General features: G+C 40.0%; 1 protein-coding gene across 10 annotated transcripts in view; it reads right to left on the bottom strand.

Annotated features, from left to right (window-relative positions):
- LOC144309478 (ankyrin repeat domain-containing protein 26-like) overlaps window positions 1-12,494 on the bottom strand; it is a 110,102-nt gene that overhangs the window by 75,166 nt on the left and 22,442 nt on the right. For all 10 annotated transcript variants that reach the window (XM_077890567.1, XM_077890564.1, XM_077890568.1 and 7 more), the window contains exons 7-8: window positions 10,577-10,790; window positions 8,608-8,704 (exon numbers count right to left, since the gene is read on the bottom strand). In XM_077890567.1, coding sequence (XP_077746693.1) covers window positions 8,608-8,704; window positions 10,577-10,790 — 311 coding nt within the window. The remainder of the gene's footprint in view (window positions 1-8,607; window positions 8,705-10,576; window positions 10,791-12,494) is intronic.

Below are 12,494 nucleotides of genomic sequence, written 5' to 3'. Positions count from 1 at the left end.
GGATCCCTGGGTGGTGCAGCGGTTTGGCGCCTGCCTTTGGCCCAGGGCGCGATCCTCGAGACCCGGGATCGAAGCCCACATCGGGCTCCTGGTGCATGGAGCCTGCTTCTCCCTCTGCCTATGTCTCTGCCTCTCTCTCTCTGTGACTATCATAAATAAATAAAAAAATTAAAAAAAAAAAGCTCCTTGTAATGAAATCAGATACTACTTGGAGCAAATTGTTACTCATCTCAAAAGTAGGAGACTAACATCTGAAGTAAGGTCTTAAAACGGGCTACACTTTTCCTCCTGTTCATCAGTGGAAGTGTGAAACTAACCCCTCTATGAATATAGAGGTGGTGAAGGAATTGCCAAAAACTAAAACATATGTTGTTAGTAGCAAGAGTTTTGTGCTTATGGAAAGCTCATAAATTCCATACTATTTTCCAAAATAATAAAAACTTCTACTTCAGATAAGGGCATTATGAATGTCACTATTTGACACCTGCAGACAAATGCATTTAAATTAATGAATGGACTACAAACTTCACTCCTCCCTATATAGACCCGTATGTGTATGTATGTACATATGTATATATGTATATACATACACACACACTCACCCACAAATATATATGTATTCTTTTAAAATCCTCTGTACTTACCATAATGTACAGGGTTGGTTTTTAGAAATATACACATGCATGGAGAAAAATAATAATTCCAAAAAATAAAATATACATACGTACAAATACATACACACGTACTTCAAAATAACTAAAGAAAATACCTCAGAATTCATTTTAGTATGAGACATTTCTGACTCATTTCGTTTGCAAAGGTGATTGTTTAGAATCCCATCTTGGGTGGGGCGGGGGCAAGGTGAGGGAGGAGTAGGGATCCTCAAGCACCTGGCCCCACCAACTTACCTTGATAACTTTCAAATCATCCTGAACACCTACGAATTCGACCTGAGATTGATTGATGATTGATTTTTATTTACTTTTTTACTGGAGCTCGATTTGCCAACATATAGTATAACACCCAGTGCTCATCCCGTCAAGTGCCCCCCCCTCCCCTGGCAAGTGCCCGACCTGAGATTTTTTTTTAAAGATTTATTTATTTATTTATGATAGAGAGAGAAAGAGAGAGAGAGAGGCAGAGACACAGGAGGAGGGAGAAGCAGGCTCCATGCTGGGAGCCCCACGTGGGACTCGATCCCGGGACTCAGCCCTGGTCAGCCCTGGGTCAAAGGCAGGCGCCAAACCGCTGAGCCACCCAGGGATCCCCCCGAACTGAGATTTAAAGAGAGAACAGTCAGAACGCTACAGAGAGAAGGGTTTTCGCTCCTAACAAGGTAGGGAGGCGGAAAAAAATAAAAAAGAATCAAGTGGGGAGGGGCACCGGAGGAGCCGGGCTGAGGCCTGCAGCGGGGAAAGCCTCCCAGGCGGGTAAGCGCAGCCCTGGAGAAGCAGACAAGTGGGAGCTTTAAAATCCGCCCCGGATTCCTCCGGGATGGAAAGGCGCTCAGCTGGGAACTCCGCCAGGACGTGGGGGGTGGGGACCTCCAGTCTCCGGGGTCACTGACAGAGGAAGTGCGCAGGGTCGAGCGCCCCCCACACCGGCCCAGCTCCGTAAAGGGCTGGAGCGCGCTGCGCGGGGCCTCGGGGAGAAGCCGGTGTGTCGGGAGGGGCTCCGGGAGCCAGACTCCAGCAGCGCAGGCCCCGGACCCCAGGGGACACAGCCGGGATCCTGCTCTCCCCGGGACAGGCCGAGGCGGGGAGGGCCCAGGACAGCGAGGACACTCCTGCCCCTCCTGCCCCGGGAGCATCCAGGCCCCTGTGGACTGGGAGATGGGGGGAGTCACTGCAGGGGGCGCCCTCCAGGGCCAGGGAGACCTGGCCGCTGCCGGTGTGGTTGTCCCTCCTGGTGTCACCCGGTGCCTGGGAGAGGCGTGGCCGCCAGGGGACACGGGCCTCACGGGAGGTCAGGTCGGCTCCCCGTGACCCTGCACCCAGCAGGGGGCGGGGCAGCTCCCCAAGGTACACACACCTGAGAATCGGCACAGCCCGCCCCTCCCCCAGAAGACCAGCTGGAAGGACAGGGGAAGAGCAAGTTCCCCACCCAGCAGCGCTGGAAAGCTCCAGGGGAAGTCGAGGGATCTACAGTATATAGAACTAGAGGGTACCCCTCTTCCCCGCCCCCCCACCCATGTTCCAGTACAACTCATTTTTATATCAGACTGTAAGTTTCCAATTTTCTTTCTCTTTTCCCACCTTAACTACAATATTTTGCCACCTCTTCATTTTCAGGTTTCTTCCTTTTTGACTCATATTTTTACAATTACACGTCTTAGATAGATTTTCCACTTCTAGATTCCCTTCAACATACTCAACTTAATTTTGGGAGCTAGACGAGATATGTTTTGTGTGTGTGTGCTTTTTTTGTTTTCTCTACCTCATTTTGTTCTACAATGGCACAATACCTTCTAAAACAGGACGAGCATGCACCCAGAACCAAGTGGTATACCGTGCTGGTTCATTCTGTGAGACTATATTCTCTCTTCGTTCCCATTCTGCCCCCCTTTTTATCTCATTTATGTTTTGGGGAACAATGTTGGGTCTCTCTACAAGTATTTCTGGTTTATAGAAATTTGGGACTCAGTATCTTCTAACATACAGAACTTAATACACCCAGGACCAAGAGGATCACCCCCTAGGACCCCTCAGGTAGACTACATTCTCCCTCCACTACAACTTCATCACCACCACCATGTCCCAGTCCCCCCCAACATTTTATTTTTCTACTTCTTTTTTTCTTTTTCCCCTCTTTACCTTTGCTTTTTTTTCTCTTTTTTTCTTCCTTGGCATTCTTGGCCTTTTATTTTCTACTACTTTGTTTTAAAATTTGTTTTTCACTTTAGTGGTCATTTTGTGTTATTTTGTTCTTCTCTTCGTTTTCAATTTCATGTCATGGAACAGTCAGAATCATCGAAGGATAAGAAACCTTGGGTGGCTCAGTGGTTTAGTGCCTGCCTTCAGCTCAAGGCATGATCCTGGAGTCCCAGGATCAAGTGCCACATCAGGCTCCCTGCATGGAGCCTGCTTCTCCCTCTGCTTGTGTCTCTGCCCCTCTCTCGGTGTCTCTCATGAATACATAAATGAAATGTTTAAAAACAATCATCTAAGGTGAAATTGACTTAGATTGTGGTTGATATTCTTGACTCAGCCCGTTCATACAGCCACTCTGCAGTGAGCAAAATGACTAGAAGGAAGCTCTCACCACAAAAGAATCAGAAACAGTACTCTCTTCCACAGACTTATAGAATTTGAATTACAATTTGATGTCAGAAAGCCAATTCAAAAGCACAATTATAAAGCTAGTGGTGGCTCTGTAAAAAAGCAGAGAGTATTAAAGAAACTTCATGACTGCAGAATTTTGATCTACTTAGTCCAAAATTAAAAATTAATTAAATGAGATGCAATCCAAACTGAAGGTCCTAACAATGAGGGTTAATGAGTTAGAGGAAAGAGTGAGTGCCACAGAAGACAAGTTGATGGCAAAGAGGAAAGCTTAAGAGAAAACAGAAAAACAATTAAAAGACCATGAGGAAAGGTTAAGGGAAATAATCGAGAGCCTCAGAAGGAAAAAATATACGCATAATTGGGGTTCCACAGGAGGGCCAGAGGGCCAGAAAGGATATTTGAACAAATCATACCTGTGAACTTCCCTAATTTGGGGGAGGGAAAAAGGCATTCAGGTCCAGGAGATAGAGAGGTCCCCCACCAAGGGGAAGGGAAAAAAAGCAGAACTCGACATTTAATGGTGAAACAAGCAAATTCCAAAGAAAAAGAAAGTCCTTAAAACAGCAAGAAACAAGAGATTTCTAACTTATATGGGGAGAAATATTAGATTAACAGCAGACCTCTCCACAGAGATCTGGCAGGCCAGAAACAGCTGGCAGGAAATATTCAGGGTTCTACATGACAAGAACATGCAGCCAAGAATACTCTATCCAGTGAGCCTTTGGTTCAGAATAGGATAAAGAGCTTCTAAGATAGGCAGAAGCTGAAAGAATATGTGACCACCAAACCAGCTCTGCAAGTAATATTAATGGGGACCCTGTAAAAGAAAGAGGAAGCCCAAAGAAATAATCCACAAAAGCAGGGACTGAATAGACATTACAATGACAGTAAATTAACATCTTTCAATAGGTACTCTGAATGTGAATGGGCTAAATGATCCCATCAAAAAACGCAGGGTTTCAGACTGGATAAAAAAATCAAGACCCATCTATTTGCTGTCTACAAGAGACTCATTTTAGATATAAGGACACCTACAGCATGAAAATAAAAGGTTGGAGAACCATTTACCATTCACATGGTCTTCAAAAGAAAGCAGGGGTAGCCATCCTTATATCAGATAAATTAAAGTTTATCCCAAAGACTGCAGTTAAGAGATGAAGAGGGACACTATATCATACTTGAAGGGTCTATCCAACAAGAAGATCTAACAATCATGAATATTTATGCTTCTAATGTGGGAGCTTCCAAGTCTATCAATGAATTAATAACCAAAGTAGGGGCATACTTAGATAATAATACACTAGTAGTAGGAGACTTAAACACGGCACGTTCTGCAAATGACAGATCTTCTAAGCACAACATCTCCAAAGAAACAAGAGCTTTAAATGATACACTACACCACATGGATTTCACAGATATTTACAGAACTTTACATCCAAAAGCAACTGAATACATAGTCTTCTCATGGAACTTTCTCAGAATAGGCCACCCGATACCAAAACATTGGGACTGTCCCCTGCATATTTTCAGACCACAATGCTTTGAAACTAGAACTCAATCACAAGAAGAAATCTGGAAGAAACGCAAACACAGGGAGGAGAAAGACCATCCTGCTGAAAGATGAATGGGTCAACCAGAAAATTAGAGAAGAAATAAAAAGATTCATGGAAACTAATGAAAATGAAGATACAACCATTCAAAATCCTTGGGATACAGCCAAAGCAATCCTAAGCGGGAAATGCATTGCAATACAAGCATCCCTCAAAAGATTGGAAAAAAACTTCAAAGACACAAGCTAACCTTGCACCTAAAGGAATTGGAGAAAGAACAGTAAATAAAACCTACACCAAGCAGAACAGAGAGAGTGAAGATTTGAGCAGAACTCAATGAAATAGAGACCAGAAGAACTGTGGAACAGATCAACAAAACCAGAGGTTGGTTCTTTGAAAGGAAGAATAAGATACGTAAACCATTAGCCAGCCTTTTAAAAAACAAAGGAGAAAAGACTCTAATTAATAAAATCACGAATGAAAAAGGAGAGATCACCACCAATACCAAGGAAAACCTAACCAAAGAGATAAAGGATTTATACCCTAACAACTACAGAACACTTCTGAAAGAAATCCAGGAAGACACAAAGAGATGGAAAAATATTCCATGCTCATGGATTGGAAGAATTAATATTGTCAAAATGTCTATGCTAACCCAGGGCGATTTACATTCAATGCTTTCCTATCCATATACCATGGACTTTCTTCACTTTCTTCAGAAAGCTGGAATAAATAATCTTAAGATTTGTGTGGAATCAGAAAAAACCCCGAACAGCTAGGGGAATATTGAAAAAGAAAACCAGAGCTGGGGACATCACAATGCCGGATTCCAAGTTGTCTTACAAAGCTTTGATCATCAAGACAGTGTGGTACTGGCACAAAACCAGACAAATAGATCAATAGAACAGAAGAGAGAATCCAGAAATGGGCCCTCGAATCCATGGTCAAATTATATTTGACAAAGCAGCAAAGACTATCCACTGGAAAAAGGACGCTCTCTTCAATAAATGGTGCTGGGGGGGATTCCTGGGTGGCGCAGTGGTTTGGCGCCTGCCTTTGGCCCAGGGCATGATCCTGGAGACCCGGGATCGAATCCCACATCAGGCTCCCGGTGCGTGGAGCCTGCTTCTCCCTCTGCCTATGTCTTTGCCTCCCTCTCTCTCTCTCTGTGACTATCATAAATAAATAAAAAATAATAATAATAAAATAAATAAATAAAATAAATGGTGCTGGGAAAACTGGACAGCCACGTGCAGAAGAATGAGACTAGACCACTCTCTTGCACCACACGCAAAGATAAACTCAAAATGGAGGAAAGATCTAAACGTGAGACAGGAATCCATCAGAATCCTAGAGGAGGGATCCCTGGGTGGCGCAGTGGTTTGGCGCCTGCCTTTGGCCCAGGGCGCGATCCTGGAGACCCAGGATCGAATCCCACGTCGGGCTCCCGGTGCATGGAGCCTGCTTCTCCCTCTGCCTGTGTCTCTGCCTCATTCTCTCTCTCTCTCTCTGTGAGTATCACAAATAAATAAAAATTAAAAAAGAAAAAAAAAAGAATCCTAGAGGAGAACACAGGCAACAGCCTTTGTAAACTCGGCCACTGCAGCTTCTTGCAAGATAGATCTATGAAGGCAAAGGGAAACAATAGCAAAAATAAACCATTGGGACCTCATCAAGATAAAAATCTTCTGCACAGCAAAAGAAACAGTCAACAAAACTAAAAGATAACCTACAGAATGGGAGAAGTTATTTGCAAATGACCTATCAGGTAAAGGGCTAGTATCCAAGATCTATAAAGAACTTAGTACACTCAACAGCAAAGAAACAATCCAATCATGAAATGGGCAAAAGACATGAGCAGAAATTTCACCAAAAAAGACATACAAATGGCCAACGAGCACATGAGAAAACACTCCACATCACTTGCCATCAGGGAAATACAAATCAAAACCACAATGAGATACCATGTCACACCAGTGAGAATGGGGAAAATTAACAAGACAGGAAACAACAAATGTTGCAGAGGAGGTGGAGAAAGGGGAACCCTCTTGTACTGTTGGTGGGAATGTGAACTGGTGCAGCCACTATGGAAAACTGTGTGGAGGTTCCTCAAAGAGTTAAAAATAGAGCTACCCTATGACCCAGCAATAGCACCACTCGGGATTTACCCCAAAGATAGAGATGCAGTGAAAAACCGCGACACCTGCACCCCAATGTTTATAGCAGCATTTTCCAGAATAGCCAGACGGTGGATGCAGCCTGAGTATCCATCAAATGATGAATGGATATAGAAGATGTGGTCTATATATAAAATGGAATATTACTCAGTCCCTAGAAATGACAAATAACCAGCATTTGCTTCAATGTGCACGGAACTTCAATGTGCATGGAACAAACTAGGGGTGGTGGAAGGGGAGGAGGGCAGGGGGTGGGGGTGAATGGGTGACGGGCACTGAGGGGGGCACTTGACGGGATAAGCACTGGGTGTTAGTCTGTATGTTGGTAAATTGAACACCAATAAAAAATAAATTTATTATAAAAACAAGAAGTAAAGAAGAGCAATATAGTAAAGAAGTTGAAATCAAACAACTTCAACTTAATCTTAGAAGACGAAACTTGGAATTGAAGGGTGTAAAAAATAATTTGAATCAGGTAAATTTTTGGCAGTAATTGTATATTTCCATCAATATTATTTATAGTATCCCTTTGATATAATACATATTGTTAGGCTTCAAATAGATTAAACATTTCATTTTAACCTAATAGCAACCATGATCTTTGTAGCCACAATTACTACCTTATTGGAATTCTTGGCCTCTCACATATGCCCTATGTATATATTTTGAATGAAGGGATGGAAGGTAAAATGAGATAAATGTTATATTGATTTATTGATTTATGGAATTGTATTTATTTTTACACAGAGCATGGGCTGGGGGGAAAGGAGTAGAGGGAGAGGGAGGGAAATGAATCTCCAGCAGACTCTGGTTCTGAGTCTCATGATCTGAGTCTCCAGCCTCACCTGGTTCGGAGTCTCGTGATCGTGAGATCATGACCTGAGCCATAAAAAGAGTTGGACACTTAACCCACTGAGACCCCAGGTGTCCCAGTTTTGAATTTTTTAATGTTGAAATATGAGCTAGATTTCCTTGAGATGCTGATGAAGCTAGTTAAATGTTTTACACAGAAATTTTATTTCACAATACTATGTCTACTTGTATTTTTACTCTATGGTACATTTTGCTGTCATTTAATTTAAAATTTGAATTATTCATTGAGGATGAAAAGCCTTGTTATAAAAAAGGCCACTCTTGAACATTTTTTTTTAAGTTCTCTTAAGCCTTTTGACTTTTTTTTTTTAATGATAAGATCCAAAATCCTAATGAAAATGTGTCTCTAGGTTATAGAAGAGCAAAATGATGTTCAGAGGCAGCTTTCGCGAGAACAGAATGCCCAGAGTATTACATGATGGAATACTATTTTTTTTTGTATATTTGTTATTGGAGTTCGATTTGCCAACATACAGCATAACACCCAGTGCTCACCTGTCAAATGCCCCCTCAGTGACCGTCACCCAGTCTCCCCACCCCCCGCCCACCTCCCCTTCCACTATCCCTTGTTCATTTCTCAGAGTTAGGAGTCTCTAATGTGTTGTCACCCTCTCTACTTTTTCCCACTGATTTTCTCTCCTTTCCCCTATAATCCTTTTCAGTATTTTTATAGTCCCCATAGAGTGAAACCATATGATGTTTGTCTGTCTATGATTGACTTACTTCACTCAGCTCTTCTTTACTTCTTAATTGCTCCTTAATATTTATATATAAAATTTCAGCACTTCTTCTTTTTTCTTTTTCTTGTTTTAAGGTCAATCTGCAAATGCATGTGTTCATTTTAAAATTTGTTTTGTTAGCAATAAAACTTTTATTTTATGATCTGGTTCCACATATGTTGGTTCATTATCCAAAGGAAATTTTTCTGTTCTCAATTTTTTTCCCTTTCTAGGGCTCATGTTTTTCAATTTATCACTTCAATATCTTCAAAAAGATATATAGTTTAAAAGAAGCAATGAGAAAGCATTTTGCAACTTAGTAAGTTTTAGTCAGTAATAACTCTGGGAGATGTTGTAAGCAAAGGAATTCTGAAATTATTTAAGAAAGGGTTCAAAATTGTCATTTTTCTCCACAAAGTCATAATTACACTTCAATTAAGACAAATCATTTCATTACTAATTAAAAAGAGAAGTTGCTGTTTATCAACAATTTTATAAATTCACTAGAAATACATTTTTATTTCACAAAACATCACAGGTACCTCTAAAAATGATCTTCAGTGTAAGACAGCATCAGCAGATGTCGTTTACACACCATACACCTGCAGATGACTCTGATCCAGCACTAGACTAGGGAGCCTAAAATCTATTGCCCATGCTTTTTATGTTTCTTATTCTGTAATATTCTCAACCTTGTTGATCATTATGTATTTTATAAATCATTTGAAAACTCCTTTGAAAACATCACAGGATCCATATTAATTAAGTAAAGAATAGAGTAAGATGTGCTTTCAGCATAGACTTTTGAATTAATTTTCTTTATATATGTGAGAAATGTTAAAAAAAAACTTAACCATTAATCATTTTTCCATTTTACTTTTTAACCCCTGCATATGTTAAGAATAAACCAATTTTTCTGTCTTGAGAAAAATTGGCCATTTCACACTCTGTTGGGGGGCATATAATATAAAATTCCCTGAGAACAATTTAAAAATATGGATCAGAGACCTCTACTAAATATTTTTATACATTAACACAATACTATATTAAAGAATTTATTCCAATTAACCAAGACTGTAGAAACAGAATTAAATAAAAGACATTCCTTATAGCATTAATTAAACTATAGGAAAATGGAAAACAACCAAAATTCAATTTGTTAAATAATGAGGTTTACATATGATGGACTTCTACATGGTCATTAAAATTATGCTTTAGAATATACATTAAATTATTAGAAGTATTCACTGTTAAAACCTTGCAGTATTATTTCAAAGAATCTCACACTTTACAACTTTTTTTAAAAAAAAAATTGGAGTTCAATTTGCCAACATACAGCATATCACCCAGTGCTCACCCCGTCAAGTGCCCCCCCTTAGTGCCCATCAGCCAGTCACCCCAGCCTCCACTCACCTCCCTTTCCACTACACCTTGTTCGTTTCCCAGAGTTACGTGTCTCTCATGTTCTGTCACCCTCACTGATATTTCCCTCTCATTTTCTCTCCTTTCCCCTTTATTCCCTTTCATTAATTTTTATATTCCCCAAATGAATGAGACCATATAATGTTTGTCCTTCTCCGATGGACTTATTTCACTCAGCATAATACCCTCCAGTTCCACCCACGTGGAAGCAAATGGTGGGTATTTGTCGTTTCTAATGGCTGAGGAATATTCCATTGTATATACATAGACCACTGCTTCTTTACCCATTCGTCTTCTGATACTTCACATTTCTAATGGAGTTTCCTTCCCTATAAAATCCCAGAAGGCAAATTAGCAATTACAAAACTTCTCCTACACATCTGCAGCATAAAAGTAAGTATTTCAAGGGGTTCCTGGCTGGCTCAGTTGACAGAGCATGTGACTCTTGATCTCAGAGTTGTGAGTTCAAGCCCCACGCTGAGTGTGGAGTCTATTAAAAAAAAAAAAAAAGTAAATAGTTGAAATATTTCCTTAAAACCAAGATGTCATACCTTAAACTGTAGAGTTCTCGTTCCCATTTCACTTTTTGATGCTCTAACTGAGATTTCATTTCTTTTGTTTCTGATAGCAACTGTTCTAGTCCATTGACCTTATATTCCACTTGTAAAATTTTTCTTGTAAGTTGTTCACAGTCTTTTCTTTTTAATTCTATTGATCTTTTGTATTTAAGAATTGCATTCTGGATTGTCAATACGCTAACAGAATCTACACCAGAGGAAAAACAAAAACAGAAATAAAATACAGGAGGCATCAGGGTGGGTCAGGTGGTAAAGCATCCAATTATTGGTTTTGGCTGAGGTCATGATCTCACAGTTGTGGGATTGAACCTGGCACTGGGTGCTGCACTCAGCACAGAGTCTGCTTAAGGTTCTTTACCCCCTCGTTCCCTCCCTCTCTGTTCCTCTCCCCATCTCCTGCTCATGCTCTCTCACAAATTTGTTCTTTTAAAAAGTAAAATAAAACAATATGAGTATTTTTTGCATATAAGGGACCGAGCATGTTCACATTAACTCATTCATACATGAAATAAATATTGAGTAACTTCAACGTAAAGAGATTATACCAGGTGCCTGGGTGGCTCAATCGGTGGGTGTCTGCCTTCGGCTCAGGTCATGATCTTGGTGTCCTGGGATCAAGCCACATGGTGGGCTCCCTGCTTAGTAGGGAGTCTGCTTCTCCCTCTTCCTCTGCCTCTCTCCCTGCTCATGCTCTCTCTCTCAAATAAATGAATAAAATCTTATTATCAATAGAACTTTAAAATCTTTTAAAAAGAAAAGAAAACATGACTGAAACCTTTCTAAACTGAATGAAAACTATAATCCCACAGACCCACAAAGGATCTGGCTAGGAGAGAAGAAATGGAAGTAAACTATTGTAATTTTAAAAAAAGATTTTATTTATTTATTCATGAGAGACATGGAGAGAGAGAGAGGCAGAGACACAGGCAGAGGGAGAAGCAGGTTCCCTGAGATAGCCTGATGTGGGACTTGATACAAGGACCCTGGGATCACACCCTGAGCCAAAGGTAGATGCTCAACCACTAAGCTACTCACGTGTTCCCTATTGGAATTTTCTTAAACTACATATAATGTGGTATAACACTACAAGAAGGTGGACTGTGATGCTTGAGTCATATGCTTTAAACCCTAAAGCAATCACTAAAATAGCAAATCTTAAGCTTTGTTAAGTAATAAACAAAGCCCATACATACACATATGTGTATATTTATATATAAGTATAAATTGAACTCGTAAAAATTAGTTTATTAATCTAAAAGAAAGCAGAAAGCAAAGAAAATGGGAACAAAGCAGGTCAAACGGAAAGCAAACAGGATGAGAGATTTATATCAACTGTATCAATAATCAGAGTAAATGAAAATTGTCAAAAAATAAAAGAAAGAAAGAAAATGGTCTAAAAGCCTCGATTAAAAGGCAGACTGTCAGAATGGATAAAAATGTAAGAGACAACCATAGGCTGCCTATAAAAAATTCAATTTATATGTAAAGACACACACACACAAATTAAAATAAATAAATAAATAAATAAATAAATGTAAAGACACAAATTTGTGAAAAGGACAAAAATAAGGATATACCACACTCACACTTGACAAAAGAAGGCTGAGCTTGAGTAGCAATATTAATGCCAGGCAAAATAGATTTCAAAGCAATATATATTCTCGTGATGTATAAGGTCATTTGTTAATGATGAAAGGGTCGACAAATAAGCATAACAAACCTAAATGCTTTTGAATCTATTAATAACATCAAAATACATAAGGCAAAAATCAACAGAACTGCAAAGAGAAACAGGCAAATTTACAATTTTAGTCTGAGATTTTAATAGGCAGAAAATCATCAAGGATATAGAAGACTTGACCACCACCATCTTTCTCAAGTATCCATGGAG

This window comes from Canis aureus, unplaced genomic scaffold (genome assembly GCF_053574225.1).
Source record: "Canis aureus isolate CA01 unplaced genomic scaffold, VMU_Caureus_v.1.0 NW_027326412.1_RagTag, whole genome shotgun sequence".
Lineage (NCBI taxonomy): Eukaryota > Metazoa > Chordata > Mammalia > Carnivora > Canidae > Canis > Canis aureus.
Note: the sequence above shows the minus strand (reverse complement) of the source record. Positions and strands in the feature narration are given on the sequence as shown.